At 40.6% G+C, this 24,514-nt stretch overlaps 4 protein-coding genes across 5 annotated transcripts in view; 2 read left to right on the forward strand and 2 right to left on the reverse strand.

Annotated features, from left to right (window-relative positions):
- The first annotated feature begins 1,483 nt into the window (after positions 1-1,483).
- Positions 1,484-8,350, forward strand: prrg1 (proline rich Gla (G-carboxyglutamic acid) 1). The gene is made up of 4 exons (XM_010732449.3): positions 1,484-1,576; positions 2,474-2,516; positions 3,331-3,491; positions 4,364-8,350. Exons 2-4 carry the CDS (start codon positions 2,507-2,509, stop codon positions 4,826-4,828), a joined length of 636 nt encoding a protein of 211 aa, XP_010730751.1. The 5' UTR covers positions 1,484-1,576; positions 2,474-2,506; the 3' UTR covers positions 4,829-8,350.
- Positions 8,161-12,321, reverse strand: cpox (coproporphyrinogen oxidase). The gene is made up of 7 exons (XM_010732450.3): positions 11,524-12,321; positions 11,247-11,390; positions 11,046-11,156; positions 10,789-10,930; positions 10,140-10,358; positions 8,966-9,070; positions 8,161-8,863 (listed from the first exon to the last, which is right to left on the reverse strand). Exons 1-7 carry the CDS (start codon positions 12,083-12,085, stop codon positions 8,779-8,781), a joined length of 1,368 nt encoding a protein of 455 aa, XP_010730752.2. The 5' UTR covers positions 12,086-12,321; the 3' UTR covers positions 8,161-8,778.
- Positions 12,322-14,020: 1,699 nt separating this feature from the next.
- ccdc181 (coiled-coil domain containing 181) lies at positions 14,021-18,000 on the forward strand. Of its 2 annotated transcripts, none has more exons than XM_010732451.3 (6): positions 14,021-14,235; positions 15,382-15,491; positions 15,888-16,898; positions 17,033-17,179; positions 17,472-17,629; positions 17,797-18,000. In XM_010732451.3, the coding sequence occupies exons 2-6, from the start codon at positions 15,390-15,392 to the stop codon at positions 17,966-17,968; spliced, it is 1,590 nt and encodes a 529-aa protein (XP_010730753.3). In that variant the 5' UTR covers positions 14,021-14,235; positions 15,382-15,389; the 3' UTR covers positions 17,969-18,000. The 2 variants fall into 2 exon arrangements, with proteins under 2 accessions (XP_010730753.3, XP_019114456.2); XM_019258911.2 differs by lacking the exon at positions 14,021-14,235 and adding an exon at positions 15,595-15,650 and having other exon boundaries at positions 15,381-15,491.
- Positions 18,001-18,588: 588 nt separating this feature from the next.
- The window catches only part of p3h2 (prolyl 3-hydroxylase 2), a 67,981-nt gene continuing 62,055 nt past the window's right edge, over positions 18,589-24,514 (reverse strand). Inside the window, exons 6-15 of the mRNA XM_010732452.3 lie at positions 23,861-23,950; positions 23,432-23,472; positions 22,422-22,513; positions 22,163-22,290; positions 21,906-22,001; positions 21,588-21,738; positions 21,221-21,338; positions 21,046-21,121; positions 20,751-20,891; positions 18,589-19,922 (exon numbers count right to left, since the gene is read on the reverse strand). Of these exons, the coding sequence (XP_010730754.3) occupies positions 19,830-19,922; positions 20,751-20,891; positions 21,046-21,121; positions 21,221-21,338; positions 21,588-21,738; positions 21,906-22,001; positions 22,163-22,290; positions 22,422-22,513; positions 23,432-23,472; positions 23,861-23,950 (1,026 nt within the window). The 3' untranslated portion in view covers positions 18,589-19,829. The remainder of the gene's footprint in view (positions 19,923-20,750; positions 20,892-21,045; positions 21,122-21,220; positions 21,339-21,587; positions 21,739-21,905; positions 22,002-22,162; positions 22,291-22,421; positions 22,514-23,431; positions 23,473-23,860; positions 23,951-24,514) is intronic.

Raw genomic sequence — 24,514 nt, forward strand, 5'->3', positions numbered from 1 at the left:
ACACACACACACACACACACACACACACACACACACACACACACACACACACACACACACACCTTGTTAATTCACCGTAAGTTGAAGTAAAAGGTTGGTGGTCAGATAATATGATTTAAATTTCATGAACCTATATATATTATTATATACTATATACTTTTGTAGAGGCACGTTTATATTATGATAGCAGTTTTGATTTGACTGTGTGTGTGTCTTTGAATTACAGGAGTGTAGGACAACTGTTCCCGGTGGCAAACTCTTTCCGCATCATTACTAATGATTACAGATTGTAATCAGTAGAGACTCAGCATGTACAGACACACACACAAAATACACACACCTACTGGTCTAACAACAAAACTCATTATAACATGCATAATGTGTATCATGTCAGTGGTTACATAAAGTCACTGTAATGCTCATAAATCATTGCAATCAATTCCTTTTTGTAAACTTTTTACAGTTAACTTTTTATGTCTACAGTGGGACTAAATAGTGACTCTAGATAGGGCCTTTTTAAATGTTGTTTCTACTTTACACCAGGTAGGCAAAGGTGATATGAGGAGATTGCAATGCAATGTTTACACCACTGGATGCAACTAAATCGCACACACTTTAAGAAGAACATTGTTTTTATAATACAAACAAAATATATATATTTTGTATAATCTAATGTAATACAATTAAATCAAATCAGCACCTTCAGATTACTTTTGTTGTCATGTGACTGAAAAAAAATCACGTGTAATTAAAATGAGAAACATGAAACAAAGATAACTTTGCTTATGTAACTCAGTGCATCAAAAAAACTAAAAACAAATATAAAACACGAGGAGAACAAAAGAAACATGGATTAACTTTGATTTAAAGGATTATCTGGAAACAACATAATTAAGTGTATGCTCTTGTACAGTATATTTTATTTACTATTGCTATTTTGATATTTTATTATGTATAGTTTGTTCTTTATATTTTTATTCTTATGTTGTCTATTGTCACTGTGTGTAATGCTGCTGCTGCTGTAATTTCCCAGATTGGGATAAATAAAGTATATCTATCTATCTATCTATCTATCTATCTATCTATCTATCTATCTATCTATCTATCTATCTATCTATCTATCTATCTATCTATAAAAAAATGGTGGAAATATGAACATAAACCAGATCCCCAAAAAGAGAAGATAGGGACTGAATTCAAGTTCATGACACATGTTGTTATGTGTAACTACTGATATCACTTGCACAGCTTACATGAATAGTCAGTGGCAACCTGTGGTGGTCATAAAGTCACTTGCAAAGGATAGATTCTTAAGTTTTAACATTTTAACTTGAAGCAATGCTTTTGTTGCATTAACACCTTATGTTAAAGCACTAAAACTGACCTCATTTCTGAGAGGGTTTCAGTGTAATGAGCGTTCATCTCTGGACTGCCCCTTTAACTCTGGGGAAGGGGCAGTTCATGGGACCGCTGTACGCAACAGCGCTGTGCGCATGCGCACCGTGCATAGCAACACTTTAAGGGGCAGCAGGAGACGACGAGGGATCGTTTATGCGCATTTTGGGGACGAGAAAAGGTGAGTTGAAGTGACAAAGTTTATTTCTACGCGAGCAGACAGCAGTAAATAAATAAATAAATCTTGTAATACTTAGTGGAGGTCTTTCTTTCCACCTCCGTGTCCGCTTAATCGCACCGTTTGAATCATATGTCGCTCGTTAAGTCGCATCCGCCGCTGAAGCCTCTCTGATCCTACAAATCATCCCCGCTTTGTCAATGCACACACCGACACATAACGACGCTCATGCGGACGAAAATAGACCCTTTTAAGCTGTAATATTGTTGCAGCCTTTCAGTCGTTTTGTTTAGTCTCTTTTGTGATCCGTGTGTCGGGGCGGCGGCGCTTTGTTTGGGATGTTTCCTCTGCTGGTTAAATCTATTTCGGGCAGCTACGAGCAGGATTCCCGTAACATGTGTAACGCTGGTCAGGAGCCGCCATTGGTCACTGTCACAAGTCAAGGATGATTTCACATTTACAGCCAAACAACGCCCTTTACAACTCACATCTGTTTATTTTGTCTATGTGGTAAAGTCTAATTTCCCTTTTTAAAGTGTGTAGGGACATTTGGGACAAAGGGGTGTGAAGCTTTCTTATGATTGTGTTATGTCTTTGCTTTGGTTCATAGTTTCCTTTTCAAATAAACTTTTTTTTTCTTCTTGTGAGTAAGAAATGATATAAAATATTCATTTTTTTAATAGATTGTAGAAATGTGTGACATCATCTCCCTTTTTCTGTCTTAGTCTTTTGTTGCTGTGTAGGATTCAGGGGATTATTTTAAAAAAATAGCTGTTTATGTTAAAGAAAGGAACAAATGAATCGGTGTAGTTTCCTGAGAGGGAGTCTTGGTTAATTATTGTGTGAGTCATAATGTAAGGGTCAAAGCTGTACGTTAATGTGTGTTTGGTTTTTCCACAGATAAAGCAGCTTAAACAGAAACAGGCAGGAATCATGGGGAGCGGTGAGTTTACTGACACTATTGTGGGAAGTTCACGTGATCTTCATCACTCCTCCAATTTCTTGTTTTTTTTGTGCGTGTGTGTTTGTCTATTGTGTTGATTTTCAATGTTGTTTGTCAAACACACGTTGGAATGTGACTCTTCAGGTTTTTTTTTCTGTTTGCGCACAATTTCAGTTCAATCCTAGCACAGTTTCCTGTTTTTCCTGCATTTTTCCCCCTTTTCTTTCTTTTGTTTTTTTGCTGTTTTTTTTTTTCTTACTTTTGAAGTCTTGTGCTGATCACATCCCTGAATTTATGAGTCACATGGACGCCATTGCTTTGTAATTCAGCAGCACATCAGACATGCCGAGGGCATGTTGTGGCAACTTGTGTTGCAGTTTCTGTAGAAGAGTTTATCTTCTTATCCTGGATGTGTGAAACAGAGGGCCGCTCTGTCTCTCTAAGTTCATTCCCCCAGTTTCTCTTATGTGGCCCAGGGATGGATGCCTAAATCAAAGGAGCTTTTGTTTTTATGCAGAAATGTGGGCACTGGGCAGCGCTCTGCTCTGCTCTACAGCCTTTGTTTCAGTCCCCACCTCTCTCCCTCTCCCTTTTTTGGCATCATTTTCCCTCTTCTGCCTCTCTCTTATGCTTATATTTCCCCTTTTTTCCTTCCTCCCTCATGCTGTTCCGCTTACTGACTCACCCCTCCTTTCGTCTCTTTCCCTCTCATTTTCTTGTCTCCTCTTGTTATCTTGATCCACGTGTTTTCTCACACATCTCTCAATGTAACATCACTATCCTTGTGTTTGCCCTCCCCCAAACACTATCCCAGTGTTCCTGCCGGCAGACGCGGCCCACTCAGTGCTGCGACGGCTGCGCAGGGCCAACTTCTTGCTGGAGGAGATGAAGCAGGGCAACATCCAGCGGGAGTGCCGCGAGGAGATCTGCACATACGAGGAGGCCCGCGAGGCTTTTGAGAACGATGAGAAGACGGTGAGGGAATGAGAGACAAATCATATCAGACCTACAATTTCTCCTTTCTTCAAGGCCGAATACACACAGGAATGAAAAAGTAGAACACATGAAAACCCTTGCCACACATTGCACATGGCTATAGGTGGCCGCCCACATAAACTACATGAAGGGATAGTACTTTATTTTTAGCATTAGGTAATTTATGTTACCTTATGTTATGTTGTTGTAATATTTAGAGATTTCCCAGCCCGCCTACAGAAATAACAACATAATGAACAAGAGCACACATCCACATGCTGACATAAAAATGTCATTCTCTTTCTGCTGCTTAATTCTCGTTATTAAATCTTATTGACTTGTAGCTGGCTGGCTGGAAACCTCAGGACACAAGACACCCAGCTGGAGTTAAAATCCACAAATCAATATTACTACTGCTGAGTAACTCATACCAGCTGCACAATGTAAAAACATCCAACACATCCATTTTCAGCGCTTTGTAGGGTTCATGTGTCCGGTAATGAAATCCTACGCTCAGAGTGGTAACTTGTGGAATGTGGGTGTTTTTTCAGGAAGTGATCATTATCAGCAGGAAGAACAGCCGAGTGTATGCTAGAGAGTCAGGCGCATTTGTAAAACTATTGTGAGAGGCCAGAGAGCAAAGTCACGCATACTGATGCTCCCAGTCATGTGGTCGCTTTTTGTTCGGGTGTTGTTGGATACTTCCTTTGTGTTGCAGATAAAAAGTATTCATACAGTGGACACCTTGTGTCCGGTGACCCCGTGATTTGGAAACAATTTTGTGTCACCGCGAATACGCCGTACCCTGCATGAAATGTGTTTGATCTTATATTGATTATGACAACGTGTGTATGTTGTCTGTTTGGCTGTAGAAACGTTTTTGGGAAGAATATGTGCAGGAGAGCAGTCCATCTGGAGGGCTGGAGACCGTGGTTGGAGGAGTCCACTCTCTGTACTTGATCGTGCCATTGCTACTGGTTGTGTTCATCATTGCCGCCGTTGCCATCACCGTGTGGCGATGCCAATCCCGCAAGCGCTCGCAGCGCAGCCCCAGCCTGGGACACTCGCATCACGACCACGTCCTGTCAGTGGTCTCTATGGACCATTGGAGCAGGGATTACCACCACGGTGACCAATCTGAACTCAGCGTCCACAGCAGCCCAGCTTATCCAGGCTCAGAGCTCACATCAGGGAGAGGAAGCGCTGGAGACCCGCCACCATCTTATGAAGAGGCTGTGGGCCATACAGACGTCCAAATAGAGACGGAGCCACCTCCACAGTACGAGGATATAGTCAACACCAGCTCTTCTAGTGTCAACGGTGGCCATGGGAAGTAAACCTGTCTCTCACTACCACCCCAACAAACCCCCCTAACTTACACTAAGACCATCTTATCATCTAGCAGTGCCACTGTTGTGGTATCACCAGCCTTCCCTATTCAACACGTACAGAAACACTATTAACTGTCTGGTCAATGGACTAATGCAATCTTTGCCGGAGCCAGTGCTGTTGAAATTTGCACTAACCCTTTCATCAATGAGGTGAAGTGATAGTAGGAAGGAGCAAATGATATTGCAATACCAAAACCAACCAACACCTCTGCTGATCGTCCTCAAGTTGCATCTATGCTGTCACACTGTAGCAAACCATTCAACTCAGAAGGCATAACAAATGATGCATGTGGCGTGAAGGAAAAAAAAAGAATGGGTTCTTATTGCCATAATGAAGGACAACTATTCTAAAAGTGTATATGGGGTTGGACCGATGCTTTGTCAAAGGTTAGTGCCAATTTTTTTTTTAATTTAAGCGGTCAGTAGTGGATATTATCTATTTTTTCATTCCTTTTACATTTCATGTCTTTTTGGTCAAAAATAGGTATTTATTGTTTCTGCCTGGAATTTTGTGTCTTTTGCTTTGAAACATTCAGAAACAGCATTTGCAGTAGACCACAAAACCATTCCATTGAAACATGGACAAATTAAAGTTGCATTAAAAGGTTTTTAAAAGGGAGCAATAATAACCAAACATTTTTTAAAGGCTTATCTATAAGAACACAACAATTTATTCACACAGCCAGCTGACAGAGAGTTAACACAGTCATCTCACTGGAGTTTCATCCATCTGTTGAGCCCAATATTTACATCAGCTGTTTTGGTTGATCAACTCCTGAGAGAAATATCTGGGTCTGTAGCTTGTTAAAATGTCTTCACTAATGGCTTGTTTACTTCGGTTCATTGCAGGTTTGTGTTGAGAAAGTATATGATGTTTGGCTTGTGTGGGCTTGTTAAAGGGACATTATGTAAGATTTGGCATGTTTTGCAAATCGGAAGTTATAGCCTAAAAACCTTGGCAGACTGGCAAACATCAGCTACAGGTAGCAGTTATTTAGACACAAGTAAAGCTATCTGCCCATCGTGAATGCTCTGTGAATCACAGAGTTGAGGTGGAGCACCCGGAGGACATCACAGAAAACCAGAAAACATTTTTTATGGTCCAGTTTCATCAAAATCAGTGACACAGTTGGTTGTGTGTGTGATGTAGTGCCATAAAGCGGTATGCACTTTTCACAGGAGATGGTACCTGTTCAACCAGAGTTGAAAGAGAGAGGCACCATTCATCCTATTACAAAGCCCAGTCCTACCCAAGTGTATAATCACCTAAAAATTAGAATCTTTATATTTTTGTTATCTAAGAATGAGCCTTTATCTACAGACACTGTGATACTCTTCCACAGAGTCTGCCATGTTGAACTGCCATGTTTCTACAGTAGCCCAGAATGGACAAACTGAACACTGGTTCTAGACATGGCCTCGGAGAACATTTAATACATGATCAGGCAACAGAACCAAAACAATTTGTCCACACTGATGGAGCCGCTGTGCTGTTCATTCTCTGTAGGTTCGGCACTATAAGCGGCCCTTCCACATCACATCAGTTATTTGATTTATTGTTGATATCAAAAATATGACTTAATGCAGGTTTAATAGTCAAGTTGCCAAATGAATGCATCGGTCCAACTTCAGTTTACACTTGTGAATGTTTTAAATTTCAATCCGTTATAAAAGGGGTGCTGAACTGTGTTTTGTGTATGTGTGTCTCATGTACGTATATTTTGGTAATGCATGTAGCTTGGTCTGTACACCTGAGGTTGGATCTGGCTCTGCACTGTTTGTTGATGGTCAGCGCTTTGCTGGCCCATGTCCACCTCTGGGCCTGTTGACAGTTGCTCAGAGCCCGCTTTAACTGTGAAAATCCTTCTCTAACCTTTTCCCCCTAAAGCAAATGTAACCATGTTGGATATGACTACAGACTTCTGCTGTGCCACTTTCACTAATAGTACACTGAGGATTCTTCAAATAGATTTGCAGCTACACCATAAATGTTGTGGAGTGACTTGCACAGGAATGTAGGACAGAACCCAATAGAAACAGCAGCGGCAAGAAGTTCTGTATTTAACGCCACTATGGACATGTTTAGCATGTGTATTGTACCTGTGTATATAAATATATATAGTCTGTAAGCGTGAAAGTAAGTTACAGTGAGATTGTTTTTACTGCATAGGAATGCAGTGGTTGCATTGATTTCTAGTGTAACTATTATACAGTAAGTTGTGAAGAAATGAAGGCACTTTGTGTTTAAGCTCAAAATGAGCTGTTCAATGGAAACTAGGACAGGTCTGGTTTGATGAATTCAGCGTCACTCTCAGCCATAACGATGTCACTGTAAAAGTGCTCATACTCTATATGCAATGTTGCTGCATACACTAAAAACCAAATATATCTGTCTAATGTTCAGTTACTGATAAATGTCACATTTCCTGTCGACACCTCACAGACTTTGAGCACTGACTATAAATCTTTTTTTTTTTTTTTTTTTGTGAGTTGACCTGTGAACCTCAGCACTTGCTATGACCTTGAAATGAGTTGTGCTGGTCGGGGTAGCCATTTTGGTTAGGTCAGTTGTTGTACTGTTACTTGCAGAGCCCTTTTTTTACAATGCCTTATCAAACAAAATGTTATATAACATTAAATGCAAGGAGACTTGTTATAAATCCTTTATGTGCAGAAGCTTGAATTAATTTGTAATAAAACATTAAAAATGTGTGATATGTTAGTTTCATTCAGTGTCTTGTGAATGTAGTCTGGAGGGTACAAATGTTTATTTTTGTGGGCGTTTTTAAATGATAAAGAGCCTTTTTATTTTACAAACATACATCGCAAAACTTTGTTCAGTCTCACTAATGAACGGAAAATATTCAAAAGGATAATTACAGGTAAATGTGTAAACAAATAGTTGTGAATAAAACCATAAAAATAAAGTGTTGGATATAAGTGCTAAAAGAAAAAGTGAAAATGTGATTCAGAGCGAAAAAAGATTCAAAGTTTAGTTTTGTGCAATATTAGGGTCAATAGTACAGAAAAAATCTATAAGCTTTTTTTTACATTTCAAATTACATTTTGTTTTTCAAATTCTTTCTTTAGTGAGCCACCTGGCCTGTGATTCACTTTCATACTGTCTGTGGAAAATATAAAAAGTATTGTTCATGCTGCTCAAACAAACTAAAAAGTGACTCATTAACCATGAACGAAGGACAAACCAGGTTAACGGGGCTCAAGAGGGATCAGTCCATTTATATTGTTTAGCTTTGATAGTTAAAAATATTCCATTGTTGTGAGCAGATGCACTGAAACATCAAAAACAGATTTATTAACATTTGATAACAGTGGTAGCACACGCATACAGTGGCTCAGTTTGTTCCTCTTTTTACTTTCAGTGCTTTGTTTAAAAAAAGAGGAGAGGAGAGCTTTGACAGCTTCAAGTAGAGCAATCCCCATTTAGCCCAGGCATGGAAAAAAAAACACAGCTAGTGTTTGACACAAACGCTTCTTAAAAAAGGAGCACATGATCCGTGTGAGACGACCTAAAAGCTGGTACAATGGCCCCCTGTGAAGGTACATTATTTTGTCTGACAGTTTAGTTTGCCAGGCAGTAAGCAATGGCACAAAGCACAGTCAAAGTTTAAAAAACAAATCTTTTCATGAGTAGCATGCAATCCCGGTTTGATTAAGCTGATTTGACACAACATAGCAACAATGAACGAGAAAAAAATACCAAAGCAGATTTAAAGCAGATTCAGAGAAGTACAATATGACTTCACATTATTTTGGTAAAAGACAGTGGTTACTTTTCGACTTTTTAGAAAATCTTCGTACTAATAGAAAATACAGCAAAGGCCGTTTCCTGAATGTTTTGTTCATACTGACACATAAACCTGTGAACACCGCGATCACACCCACTCCTTTGGGTTTCGTAACACATCCAGCATCTCTGCCTCCTGGGTCCCTTTGGCAGGCTCATGCATGTATTCCCACCTGAGGACGAAGAGGGAGTTTGTTACCGAGCAACAGAGACAGCTCATTACTGTTACACAAGAGCAGCAGCACTAGCACTGCTTGAAACCAGTGTTATCTTACCTGGCAGTGAGAGGGAGGGACATGAGGATGCTCTCAATTCTGGAGCCAGGCGTGGCCAAGCCAAACTTCACCCCCCTGTCGTACACCAGGTTGAACTCCACATATCTACAACACAGCGAAGCAAAGTTTACTGTTAAAATATGGTGTGCCTTAAAGTGACACTTTCAACCTGGATGCTAGTTTGCCATTTTTCTTTAATGGAGCCAACAATTTTTGACATTGAACGAGAACTAGCTGCAATGTGTAATCCTTTGCACACCCTTAGCATACACTTAAAGTGTTTGTTTTTGCCACTGACGGGCTCAGAAGTGACTGCTAACACTATGGAAAAGACCCCGCAGGTATGGATGTAAGAAAAGTAAGATCCTTTTTGTTTAACCGGGAACAGCTGTTACAGACTGACGGTAATTTTACATCACAGAGTTTCTGGTCTACCCGCCTCGGTTATTTTGTGACTTTGGTGTCACTTTAAAAAATACTGAAAGTTACCCTTTACTCCAACCCAAGACAACTTGCAAATCAAGAATGTTTGGATTCATTGAAAGTATGGAGGTAATCCAACACATTCATTATGAGTTATTCTACCCGGTTAGGGCATTTATGTGCTGATGAGCAGCTCTAATGTCTTTTCTGTAGTGCATGACAGTTCAAGTTAATCTGGATTTTCAGCCACATGACTTTAATGCAAATGAAGGTAAATAAAAGTTAAAGTTAACTTAAGTTCATTGATGAGACTCGATGAGGGCTCATTCACTCAAGTCCTCCTTTATCTCACTCATTCAGTGCCTGTCCGAGTTTCTAAACCCCCCCATCACACTTCTTCCCATTCATAAACTAGCTCTCTAGCTCATTCTCTCTCACTGAATGACTGAAGTTGGAGTCTCTGCTGGGCCAGAGAACTCTGCCAGGACGTGCTTCAGTGTTATCCACATCAAAACGTTTTCATAAAGCATCAATGGGTGTCAACGTTTTACAAAATAAAGAAAACCAAATGTGAACTGCTACGGATTATTTATCGTAAGCAAAGCATGATGTTTGTATGAGTATACAGGTGATGAAGTCATAGTTGATTTGGCTGAATGGTAAAGTATGTGCTGTAACAAGCTCCTATGCAAAACGTACATGTCTCTTATTCATTAACATCCTCAGATTCTTCGGTGCATCTTTTACTCACCTTCCTCTTCGTACTTGCTGCCAGTCCTTCTCCTCATCAGTAAAGTTGTCGTTCAGGTGTTTGTATACGATGGGGAGATAACAGGGCACCACAGTACGGGCGCAGCTCTTGACAAATTGGAATACTCCCTCCTGGTTTGGGGAGTCCAGGTCATCAAAGAAGATCCCGCCTATACCCCGAGTCTCTCCTCTGTGTTTGATGTGGAAGTATCTGTCACACCTAGACACCATAAGAATTGGAAAGAAAACTCATTTAATGTCCACGTCTATGTATAGCCTGCGTTATTAGCCACAAAAGTACAAGTGGATCCAAGAGATATTGTCTTAGATTGCAGACCTTTAAAATGAAACTTCAAATGAACACAAACTTGGTAAACTTTACTTATTACAAGCCACATCAGATAAACCACACCCATCCTTTTCATGCCTGATGGTCATTCACTGGCTAACATCATAGCTCAACGGTTTTTCTGCAACTGCAGAGTTTACGCAGACACCTTCTTATCATCATCTGACAGTCAGGATACACCCATTGTAATCCACACGCACTAATACAAAAAAAAAAAAAAATCCGGCTTGTGGATGCGTATGTGCTGAGGTACACACACACACACACAGACTCACATGACTATTCTTGAATTAAACTGTACCATTTCTTAAAGTCGGGGTAGTACTGCGGGTGGTGCTTGTCACAAGCCTCCTTCAGGGTGTTGTGGAAGTGAAACGCGTCTTCTTTATTAATATAAACTGGAGTCAGGTCTGTGCCTCCACCGAACCACCACTGCTTACTGCCTGGAACACACGCACGCACGCACAGACAAGGAAGAAGGAAAAACGGGTCATCATTCATTCCTTTACTCAATAGTGTCACTGACACCAAGACACGAGAGACGTCACGCACACTCACCATCTTCCTCTTCGATCTCAAAGTATCTGTAGTTGAAGTGCACTGTGGGGATGTGGGGGTTCTTGGGGTGGATAACAGAGCTCACACCCATGGCACAAAATGGCAGCTTACCTGCAAGACAAGCATGAAACTTACACTATACATCACTCTGGTCGAAAGCTGTATCAAGCTCTAAGCCACACATACAAATGATCCACTTACCATCTTTCCCTTTGAGGACTTTCCCTCTGCTCCTCATCTGTTTGGCAGCCTCCTCGGTCAGGTGTCCAAACACCACTGATACATTGACCCCTGCCTTCTCAAACACCTTTCCATCCTGCATCACACAGCTGATTCCTCCGCCACCTGACACACACACACACACACACACACACACACACACACACACACACACAATCACAAGGAAACCGATAGTATTGACGTGAGTTCGGTTTATTTGCTCGTGCTATCACGCCATATCAGGTGAGCATCTTCTCACCTTCTTTCCTCTGCCACTGATCCACCTTGAATTTCCCACCGTCCACCTTCTCCAGCGCTTTGCAGAAGTCGGCCTGCGTCTCCATGATCAACATCTCCATCCTTGTGCTCATCTCGTCTTTCCTCTCCTGCAGCACACGGACGTCGGTCACCGGAGAAGCCATGAACCCTCTGCATCTCTCTAAGATATCCCCCTCTTCCTCCGTCTCCGTCTCCTCGGCGGCTTGGGGTACTTTTGTTGCCATTTCGGCGCTCTGGAAGTGGTTAGCGTTGGCTAGAAGTCCCGCTGCAGCCGCTGCAGCCGTCACTGCTGCGGCTCCACTGAGCGCCAGGGCTCCCCTCCTGATTCGCCCGGCCGAGGCTCTGCCTGCGGTCCCATGGGACATGAACCGCACGCTGCAGCCTTTGGAAAACCATCTCGCTCCCGGAAGAAAAGCCGGTGTCGGGCTGTGAATGGAGGATAGCGGCGAATCACCTGCAAGCCACTTTGAATGTAAAGTCAAACATCGCCTGGTGGCGATACGAGCCGTTTTGTTTACAGAGTAAAAGACGATGGTCGCCATTTGTGAAAGAAAGCCCCGCTCCTCTCTCGGTGCGTGGCGGCCGCTGGAAGTTACTTATGAAAACATTATCGTAACTATCTTGCCTACGTGCTATCAGTCATGTCATTAACACGTTAATGGGCGTGCATTTCCTCGGTAGTAACACGGCACCATGGGAAATGTCGTTCTCTGTCAGTCTCAGGAGTGAAAGGTGAAAGAGGACGGCGAACTTCAAGACCCAGAATGCAGTGCGCCTCAAAACAAACGTTGCATTCGTCGACGTCATGCTTCGTATTTTTTTTTTTGAGAAACTTTACCAGCTAAGCGAGTACTAGTACATTTTGTATTATACACATATTTATATTGGACTCAAATTCTATTTTAGTATATTTAAAATTTTGTATTTTATTTTTTTTACCCTATTTTTTTTACATTTCTTAGCTTGTTTCTATCTTTTACACGCACAATGATAAGCTGTTCCTGTTGTCCATTGTATTGTTGACCATGTGTTATCCTGCATAATGATAAATGAACCTGAAAACTTGAAACTAAACATATCTTTTGTCCTAGTATATTTTAAATTTTGTATTTTATGTTTTTTACCCTATTTTTTTATTTATTTCTTAGCTTATTTCTATCTGTTACACGCACAATGATAAGCTGTTCCTGTTGTCCAACACATTTCATTGTATTGTTGACCATGTGGTATCCTGCATGATGGTAAATGAAACTTGAAACTAAACATATCTTTTGTCCATAAAACTCAAAGATCCATTACATGCCTCAGTGTAGATGTTTTTACATATTTGATTTGTATGTTTATCAAGTTTTTATCTGAAATAAAGTTATTCGATTAACTGACTAGTACCACTGTGCAAGGGCCACGTCTTGTTGGCTATAGATTAAGCATTAACCAACGATGGCTGTTTGAGATAACTTAGTGCTCATAAGGGGAAAGTATTCCTGTGGTTACCAGCACAGTCATGATTTCAAGGAAATTAAAAGTGGAAGTTGAAAGTTGGTGAAGGAGGAAGTACAAAATAAAGCAGGATGAGTAAGATATAGTGAAAGTAACAGAAAAGGACAAGTAATTATGAGTACATTAAGAAAAGATCACAGCAACTTGAATGGTCTTTATTATAGGGAAACGTCCAACAGGCCACTGCAATTACTGTGAAGAAAACGAGGCAGTGGAGCATGTCCTCATATCATGCAGGAAGTATGAAACAGAAGGAAGGGCTATAATCTCAGATCTACAGAGGCTAGGAGGAGTGGAAGCCATGATCAAAGTTGTGCTTGAATGAGGGGACTCCAGGGAGGGGAGAAAATTGATATTTAGTTTCTGGACTAATTACAAGATTGTAGGAAAAAGAGGAAGAGCGAAGACCAGAAAGAGACAGTAATGCAACAAAAAGGATGCCAACTTCCCCAAAACCCAAAGGAAGAAGACGAGATTACTTGGTTAAACATTTATTTATAAATTCAAGATTCAAAATTATATGGCAGTGCACCCTTTGTTAAATGCCTCTCAGTTTATTTGAGCATTATGTATTTCAGCTGTTCATCATTGCAATAATAATAAGACTTCATCATATTTTTGTTGATATGATGCTTTAGTGATGCATACTCCAGAACAAACACGTTTAATTTAATGCTTTAAATCTCATAGAAGGAGCTGGAGAACGTTGGTTAAATTCACTTGAATTAAATTTCATAGGCCTACATTTTTAATATGCTATGATACTGCAACTGGCTGCTCATGTTAAACAAACACAGAGACAGTGCTGTTATTATTTTAATGGTGACCTTGTAAAATTCTCTACAGCATTACATTTCTGTTATTCGAGGTGCTCTGGGTGTTTCCTCTTGTTTATAGGTGTGTACATGGAGGTTTTTATTACCTGTGAGCGAGTTTTGCTGTGCACGCTTCCTGTATGCGCATGCGCAAGTAGTAAAGCGTGTTGTAGGTCTCTATGACGACGGGTCCAATAAACCTTTTAGAGCCGTGGAGAGACTAGAAGCAGATTATGTGGACAGGTGTTGCTCCGCGGAGACTGCCAGGCACTATGTGGGCCAGTTAGATGGACTGTCAGTCTCAAAACAACCCGACTGGATGTGTCCTTTCACCGCTCTTTAACTCAAGAGGAATACTACGCAAGAACCAGCTGCTGGTGAGTTTACTAACCATATTAACACAATTTATGCTGCTGTTTATTTCAAAAGGAGCAACAACATTTGATAAACATGATTCCTGCAAGCATGAACTGTGTCCTGACTCACCTCTTAATACTGTCTCAGCCCTGTTTATTTTTATAACAGATGTAAAAATAAACTGGATTATAGTGTTTTTGTTTGTCTGTCTTGTAACCAATGAATTTGGTTCACAACAGAACCATAGTTACGGTAAACATAATCTACAGGTGAGCAGGCAGACAGAGTATATTTGTGACAAAAACATGATAAATAGTTTATTGGTAACCCTGTAGTACTAATTTTTGTCCAGCAGGTGACGACCAATAACACCCTGTAAACAAATAACACATAGTACAGTTCATGTAACACCATACTGTATATCCACAGGACATAATGCTGATAGGGTGGATTAATGGCGACAGTAATCTAAAAACTCAAGTGCTCTTCAGTGCATGTTATTTTGTCATATTGTTTGGTTGATTATCCAAACAGATGGAACAGGATACCCTGATCTGTACTCTACCGTAGTCTATGTACTATATGTCCTTTAACATCCCCAGCCCAGGTCATAGGATGTCTTCAGAATATTAACTGCTAGGCCATCATCTGTCCAACAGGATATTTGTTATTTACACCAACATTGACATTTAGAGCAAACATTTTTAACACATGACAAAAAAAAACATATTTTTTCAATGGCAATATCCACAGTTGTATGAGTCTTCAATCAATTGCTAATTTTCATACAGTTGTAATATTGTTGGTATGAACAGCTTGTACTAAATATTTGTAACTCTTTGACATACTGTGGTTCTTTTGGTCCATAATTATGATTTTAAAATTAAATAAAAAAACAACAACTTTAAAATAGGTCAGTAGTGACTTTTCAGGAACTGCAGTCATGGTTATATCTCTGTACTGGCAAAGAAAGCTAGAGGACAAATATAATATGTCAAAAACATTTGGAAAAATGTCGTCCTTTTGGGACCATGAATATCCAGAAAACATTTCTAGTTAGTAGATGAAGAATGCGATATCTTGCTCAAGACTTACTGATATGATGTCAGCAGTGCTGCTAGTGTGGCATTAATCCTATCTGAAATGTATCTCTGATGTTCTTTCAGTGACAATAATGAGTGAGGTGGCTTGCACAAAGTCCCAGGAGGAATATGAGGACGACTTCGAGAAAGATCTTGACTGGCTGATCAGTGAGGAAAGCCGGAGTGAGGACCAGGTAAGTTGGGCCTCGCTGCACAAAGTGTGTGTAGACTGATTGCATCACCTCTTTCTTACATTCTGATCAACTCGCTTCTTTCGTTTTATTGCGTGAAACTAAGTTTGGAGTGCTGCTCTACATACTGCAGACTCTGTGCTGCTCTGGGAAAGTGTAACGGTGAGTAGTGTTGAGTTACCTGAGCTGGCACATTTCCCTATTTGCATGTGAAACCTACTCTGTTGACATACAGTGACATACTTTCACTGTGCCACTGCGGATTGCAATATTCATGACCACACTTATACATGTCTGTTATCACACGAGCACACCTATTACCTGCAAAGTATTGATGGTACTTCAATTACTTTAAAATCTAATTAATGGACGCAGAGTGTCTGCTTTTCCACCCCACAGGGCCCCGACTATGAGGATATTGAAGCGGAAATTGACAAAGAACTGGAAGAAGATGACAAACAGAAGGGAATGGAAATAAAACCAAAAAGCCACAATGAGGAGAACAATAAAACAGAGGAGTTGGAAGAAGATGAAGAGAGATGGCCTTCTCCTATGGACCCTTTAGAGTATGACTCTGACAGAGACAGCCCAAGTAAGTCATCGACTACGGCACCACCTCCTCCAGGGATGGATGACCAGACAGATGAGGAGAAGAAGTATATTTTGGATAAGATCGAGCAGGCTAATCGGGAACTGCAGGACCAGGAGGCTCCGGATATGTCAAGGCGCAGACGCCTGCATTTTAAAGAGAAGCTGGTGGACCTGGTGGTGCCACCACTGCAGTTTGAGAAAGATGGCAACAGTGGTGAGGCAGAAGGGGGAATGGACAACAAGGATAAAGCCAAGGATTCAGAGGCAGAGACTGAAGTGTCAGAGAAGCTTTCTGAGCTAAAACTTTCCCCTCGGGAGGAAAGTGTAGGATCTGGAGAATCTGGCAGGACTGGGAAGAGCACTGAGGGAGGGCAGGGGATAAAGGAGGGCCGAGTCCTTGTAGAAAAGGATGGCAAGTTTGACCTTGTCAGCCTGAATGAGGTGGAGAGTCAAGGACTTCTCCCTCCTATAGCAAACAACTACAGCGACTACGCGCACTCCTCCCGACGTCCCCAGGAGCAGACTGGGAGCTCCAGTAAGATCCACAGGTCCTCATCCTCAGCCTCTCCTCGTCCTTGTGCCGACTCTTCCCACTTACAGCAAGGCGTTGATCACCACCGTGCCCCAAGACCTCCAGCTCAGCCCAGGTGCAGGCCCAGCTCAGCCATCCACAGCCAGAGAAACAGCCAGAGGAACAGCAGCAAGCAGCGGGTGCAGTCGGCCACTGGGTCACCTTGCCAGGGCACCTACACCCTCTCCCCCCAGCAGAAAGAGCTGCTGCAAAGGATCCAAGAGAGGAAAGAGAAACTGGCCAGAGAGGTAGGAAAGAAGTGACATAGTTGGTCAGATAAAAGGCTGTAAAATGTTCTGAATTCTCATACACATGCATTATATTTATATTTCCACTTTAAGGCTTGTTGTTAATGATTTCAGTCACTTGTTTCCAACATCAGGCAGAGCAGAGGAAACGTGAGGAAGAAGAACAGAGGAGGCAGGATAACGAGCTGGCATTTAAGGCCTGGATGATGAGGAAGAGAGAGCAGTTTCTGGAGGAGAAAAGGATCCACCGAGCTCAGGAGATGGAGAGGATGAATTCTACGGTATGACCACAAGGTGGCAGTGTTTATTCAGTGGTAGGACTTTTAATAATAATGTTTATAGTGTACTCCAAGCTTTTTAGACACTTTATAGCAGAGCAGTGAATATCTAGAAAACAACCTCTCCTGCAAACGTGTAAAATTATTAGTAAAAAAGAAAGTTATACACAGAAAATTCAATCAACAGCAAATCACAGCTCTAGTCCAGGTAATTTAAAAACCATTGCTAAAAATATAAATGTATGCCATCATTTTCACCTTATTACTTGAAGTGTAATGGTTGTTCCTCATGCAGAGAGACACCAGTGACCCAGAGGAGTCCTTCAGGCTGTGGCTTCAGAGGAAGCAGGAGCAACAGCAGAAAGAGAGACAGCTGGTGGAGATGAAGAGGCTGGAGGAGGACACTAGTTACCTCTTACGCAGCCGTGAGGAGTGTGAACGTGCCTTCAAGCTGTGAGTTCACTTTTAGCTTGTCTTTCAAACACATATTTTAGTTCATTTCTCGGTGATGACATAACAGACATGACATAGAAATTAGTGTGACAGAACAATTGATTAAGTCCTCTTATATGGGTTATGGTCATATGGCATGTTTATCTTTATCCTTTTCCCATCCTCAGATGGCTAAAGCGGAAACGGGCGGAGAAGCGAGCAGAGCAGCAGGCGGCTCGAGAACGCTCACGCAGGTTGGTGCTGGAGGAGCGACGGGCACGACGCATGAGGGACCTGATGTGTACCGTCAATGAAACCAAGCCATTCAGATTCAGTGAACAGCTGGCACATCGCTTCTGAACCCAATAAACCCAACATGTCTGCTGAACTGACACAACATCACGTCATAAGGATTAATAGATTAGATCCTTTTTTGATGCTACAGATCTCTTCATGCAATAACCTCAGACTGGATGACACAAGAGTTGGTGTGGAGCATAACATCGTTTATTCTGTGTTCACTTTGGTTTTATTATTCATATTTATGTGCTGTGTTAAAAAAAAAGAAAAAAAAAAGTTTACCGCCGTGACCTCTACTCAGTAAGTGGGTAAATAATTCATCCAAATTCACTTAAGGTGTGATTGAGTCAATGATTTTTTTTACTGTATTTATTTAGTGGCAGATGCACTTTACTTGAAGCTCTTCATAAATACAAGAGAGGAAGCATTTGTTACTGTATGCCTTTTGTCAGACTGTTTTACGACAGGTTACTTGAGTGGATGAAGCGTAAAGGATTTATATGTATAAATATATACATGTGAATAAAATATTATTGGTAAATATGCCTGGCTGTTTGAAAGACATGAAACAATTTCTTCATATAAAAGATATTCTTAATCTCTTGATACAAAAGATTGCTGATGTTAATTTCATGCCGAACATTATGACACAAAACAATAAAAAAAAGCACACAATTAAATAAAGATATGGAATATTATATTTTTAATTTATAGGCATGTACACATACATTTGTGTGCTACAGCATTTCAGAATTAAATATCAGTGAAACAAAAGTGACTAACCTCACAAAATGACAGGATTAAGTTTCTGGTTAGCAGTTTGAATCGATCTAATAAAAAATAAAAAAAAGCTACTCTTTGTATATTTCTTCCCATTGGATTTACAGTGCACGACTCGGCCTATCACCTGTATCATCAACACAAATATAAAGAGATAAAAGACCGAACAAATATGTATTCCTTGAAACAGGAACGATTGACATCTTTTATGAATAAAAGTTCCTCATATTAAATGCCGACAGTTACAACAGCAGCTGTCTATTATTAAAAACACATAAATTAAAGTAAACCTCAAACACATAGACCATGTTCTCATGTCAGTGAACATGTAAACCAGTATTCTGCTCTGTGTGCCCAGAAAAGAAGAAGGAGTGGGTCATCACGCCAACAACAAGAAGAAAAGTGGACAAAAGACATTTTCAGTTTCAGACTTGACACACAGAGAAAGACAGAGTGCATGATCATTAAATATTCAGCATATTAGAACATATCTCTTTCTTAGCTTTTAAGTTTTTGTATGAGAGCTATTTGAAGATCAGAAACAGTGCACTGCCTACGTTGAAAATAATTATTACCGGCACTGAAATAAAGAAAACATTATTGAATAACATGTAGTTAGTAATAGCATATGTAACAGTACCAGTGAAGACGGAATCTAAATTATTTTGTAACTACTGACCACTGAATTAAGGTATTTGTTAATATCTGTACATAGTGTTTTTGATAAACTGAATATGTTGTCAAGAACAAGACTGACTAAAGGTTTTTAAAAAAAGAAGAAAAAATGTCAACCACCGTTCTTCTCTTTGGCTTCTTCACAGTTCAGAGAGATTACAGGTACGAACAGTCTTACATGAAACTTTGCCAACTCACCAGGTGCAAGAAAACAATGTGAATTAGATTTTTTCTCTACTAGAGGTTGTTACTGGAAGGAAAGATAAAGAACTGAAGGTAAACTCAAGTACTGGTGTGTAGAGAAATACGAGTGACAACACAAAAAATGACAATATTATTAATCTTGCACTTCAAACAGTACAAAAATAGAAATGTTCTGATCCAAAGGTCAATTCAATAAATAGTTAAAATATATAGAACCATTTGATAGAAGGACATGGGGCAGGGTGAAGCTGTTTTTCTGCTTCTACAGTTCATCTTTAGGGTTGATGCTGAGGCCTTGACCCCACACAGCCTGTACGTCTAACTCCTGGATCACCTCATCTGCCTGCAGTCTCTCCTGGGAGGGAAAGAGAAAAAGGATTGAGGAAGGTCAGAATAGTCAGAGAAGATTTTGAAACAAAGCAAAACACAGCTGGAAAGTTCATATTCAAGGTTGGGCAATAATGGTATTCAAGTTAGTCTAAAGAATTCATCAGATGGGATTTTGCAAGAGGTGATCTCTGGCTCAACACTTTCTCAGGGGGAACTGGGACATCCATCATTTTCTGTCGGTCTGACGTGTCCCATAGCAAAAGAAGAAGAAACGCTCTCCAGAGTTTATGATTTCAAAACAGAGATGTCTTAATACTTAAAGCTGCATGTTGTGTTGACTGAGACTGTAGAAGAGAAATTATGACTACTTCTTGAAATAACCTCTGCCTCTGCATACACACAGGCTTTGCTACACATCCAGCTGGAGGTAAAGAATAAAAGTATCCCTTGCCATTTATCTCAGAGCAAACGCATTTACTATCTTACTATTTGATGAACTGTTACAACATTTAGCTGCTACGTGACAATTTATTCCCCTACAGACCAAGAGTCTACAGCCATGCAAAATCTTAGTCTAACATTAACACAAAATAGAGCTGAAGCTGAGGCGAATGTCATTTATTTAGTGTTTTAATAGAAGTATTGAGCAAATTAAAATTTTGACCTAACGATGATGTTAAAATCAGTTAGAGTCAGAGGAACATCAAAGTTATTAAAATGAATCTTGAGGCTGTCTGAACCAGTTTCATGGCAATCCATCCAAAAGATGTGGAAACATTTCACTAAAAAACAAAAAATATTTTTTTCATTTAGAGATAAAACTCAGAGGATCACCAGTAAAACATTAGTTTACCAGTTCTCTGAAGAGTGGGTCCAGGGTGAACCACAGTGCGACAGCACACCTCTGCCCGTTGGTGACGGCCCTGACGCCGTGTGGATTCTCCCCTCCTGATGAGAAACCCACCATCCTGCCACATCTAGGCTTCACTGATGCCTGGAGAGGGCGGAAAAAAATAACAGGAACAGAGGTGAGGTTCAAATTACCATTACAGTATGTGTTCATATTAGCTGATCAGAAACTGTTCATTTCTAAACTATCTATACATTATTTAATGGACTGCTTAAGAGGAGAGTGTGAGATGTCTTACCGTGACTGTTTTGGCATCCATTTCTGTGAATATGAACTCCCCTCCATCAAAATCTCCATTTAGATATAACAGTGCACTGAAAATAAAAAAAGTAAACAAAGCTTTAGCACAGACTCAACATTTATTATTACTATTATCACTATTTCTAATCGTTTTGACAACAGTAGCCTCATACCTGTAGTCTCTGTATGTATATGCTGGTGGTTCTTTCCAGCACTCATTGGCCTCGGGGTCCAGCAGACAGTTGTCAGCATGGATGGGATGGCTTAGGTCATTCCTGTGATCTTGCTGACCTTTGAACGGACAACCAACACACAAAAAAACATGAATACATATTGATACAGCCTTTCAAATACTTTTAAATCAACACAGAAAACATGTTTTTTATCTTCCTTCCTTCTCTAGATGTCTAAACCTACCACTACCCTATCACACTGTGAATCATCAAGGATTTCCTCTTGCAATATTTTGCTTTTGTTTTGACTGTAACGAACAGGAATTGAGCTGAGCTTGTGTGACGATCATATCTGTGTGTGGGTGACCTGTGATGGCTGTCCGGCACACGAGGTGTGTGTAGGAGAAGTGCAGGGTGGAGTTGAGCTGGAAGTAAGACTCGATAATCCGTCTTGCTCGCTCACTGGCATCGTAGAACAGACGAGCGCTCCTCATTGGCACTCTGCCCTCGTAAGCGTACTGGAGGAAAAACGTGTAGAGTCAATCAATAAATCAGGAGAGATAGCCTACAGGTAAACCGTGACAAACTGTACAAACGATTTCTGGCAACCTTGACTGTTTGGGTGGATGCAGTCTGAGTAAAATCATGCAGTGGAACATTTGATTATGTTTAGAGGTTACTGTACCTGCAGTGTCTTGAGGACAGTGGCTCCTTCAAACTTCTCATTAGGCGTGTGTGGAGACATCCTCCCTCTGTAACCATCTCCTGCCATGGTGACAGCCTGAAAGACCAAGCCAGAATTAAGCTTCAAATACAGGCTCACACACATTTAATGTTAGCACAGGAATAAACACTCTGACAGCCAAGAGTAAACCTACACAGTAAGATTTAATGACGCGATTTAAAAATTCCTATTCCATTAACATCGTGTAATGTCCTTACATGTGCCAGGTGTCTGAGGTCTGAGCACTCCTCCTCAGATATAACATGATCCAGCAGCACCCGTTGGGTCCCGTTTAAGGCCGCAGAGTTCTGCACCAGCTGCACACTGTCATACACCAGGGAGCCACCTACACAGATCACAGAACAGTATTAAAAGAATGGAACATGTTATCTCAACCATGGTGGCCAGAGAGGATCTAACTGAAGATCTAGCTGCTTATCTCCTTCTGCTTCACCTCTGTTCGCAGTCATGATTTACCTTCTTTAAGATGCTGTGGAGCAGTGACTGTGATGTTCTTCTTCTCCGAGATTGGAACATACTCCATCCAGCCGTCTGTACCAGAGGGAATCCTGAGAAAACAGATTACATTTTTTTTCATTAGAAGTCTAATTATGATTTTAAACTTGCAATAATCACTTTGAGCTATGAACACAACATTGACAAATTATCCTCTCTTTCTCTTTAGTTCTCTTTTTGATCTTCACCAACTCCAAAACAGGAAATGTTTGGCTCTTTAGCTACTAATGCTCCACTAACCTATGGAGCCAATGGCACACTGAACAAACTTAACCGGTTAAGATGTTCACTTAAAAAAATGACCTCAAAATAGAGAGTGAAGAGGATATCTTCTGTAATTCTACTTGGAAAAAAAATCTGAAGCAAGCAGTCATTATTTAGAAGATAACACAGGGGAGTATTTTATCTTTGTGTGAGCTGGAAAATGAAGTCATATCTGGTTTTATAATCTTCTTTTGAGTTGCACCAGAGTGCCTGTTGAAAAAGGTTACACCACCTTAAAAGAGACTTTTAAATACTAATTACAGGGAATGCATCTCCCATTTACCACTAACACCGGGGCCATGTGCATACAGCGTCGCTATGGTGACATGTGCTATATGTGTACTTTTGTGGTAATTGTCTGTTTGAGAGCACGGCAGACTGACTTCATGTAACACGGACAAAAATGGATTTAATATGTCAAATCTGACCAAACAAGGAGAGACAGCCATGGCACACCAAACAAACATGTTTGATTGGACTGGTCTGTCTGCTGTGTGCTGAGCAGATAGCACAAAGTTGTTGCTGAAAACAAAAAAAGTGAGAGTGAACTAAAACAATAAGCTGAAATAAGATCTCTGTTTTCTTACAAAAATATTGGTTGTAGCTGGTCAGATAATGAGAGAACTGCAAAACATTGTATTATGGTTTATTCAAGAGAACACTTGACGTTACACTGTTCAAAGTTTTGCAGATGCTGAGCTCTTTACCTGTTTGAGTCATCTCTTCCACCTGTGCTGCTCCAGTAATTCTGCAACAAAGACAAGGAGAAATCTATAATCTGCACAAAAATGTGAAATATGACATGTGTGTTGGGCCAGCAGGTGTCGCTGTTGGTTGAAAAGACAGTAGTGCACATTGGCCGTGCCAAACACCTGTTACCCTTCTTCGAGTGAGCCAGGCAGCAGGGGCACATTAATGGTTTACACTCCCAGCAGAAGATCTGGTCTGCATCAGAGACATGTGTAGAGGCTTATGGACAACTGCCTGTTAAATTACACAATCTAATTTCATCTCGGGGCAAAACTGAGAATTAAAGGCCGCTGATCTGTCAATAAATACTGACAGTCTGCTTTGAGTTTATAGTACGTAAGAAAAATGAGACACATTTGGGATAATGTTGTTTTCTATTAACTCACCCCTTCAGTAAATTCCACACCCATGGTTTTACTGCCAATCAGCAGGAGCTCCAGTTCCTGTTTGTGCCTCCTTAGGTACCATGCAGCTTTCTGTGTACACAAAGGTTTATGTTAAACAGTTTCCTGAGTTATTAAGGCAAATGCATGCTTTCATCCTGATGCTGGTGGGAGGAAAACAACTGTTAAAAAAAATGGTTTAAATACATCACATTCTTAACAGTACCATAAATAAACGTTCCTGCCAATGTTTTACATTCTTAACAGTACCATAAATAAACGTTCCTGCCAATGTTTTAGTTAATCATCTCGTAAATCTTTCTTTGTTTTGAGTGTGCAGTCACAGACTCTTGTCCTTTTGCTGTATTTCTTGGTACACTTCTACTAAACATTTATCCGTCGTCCATCAAAGCTTATCAGCATAACTATTCCAAACTCTAAAAGGCGACAGTTTGCTCCGGTCCTGACGCGGGAACCAGAAAGAGTTTCTCTTTCCCTTGGCTCTGTTCGCCTCAGTGCCAGGACTAATGGAGTGTGATGGCCTCTCTTTTTCTTTGTATCCTGAACAGTTTTACTACTGTTTCCTGCCTTGAGTAAAAACTTGAATGACAGCCTAAAATAGTACAGTAGTGATAGACACTGGATCTAAAAGGTTTT

This window comes from Larimichthys crocea, chromosome XVII, assembly GCF_000972845.2.
Source record: "Larimichthys crocea isolate SSNF chromosome XVII, L_crocea_2.0, whole genome shotgun sequence".
NCBI lineage: Eukaryota > Metazoa > Chordata > Actinopteri > Sciaenidae > Larimichthys > Larimichthys crocea.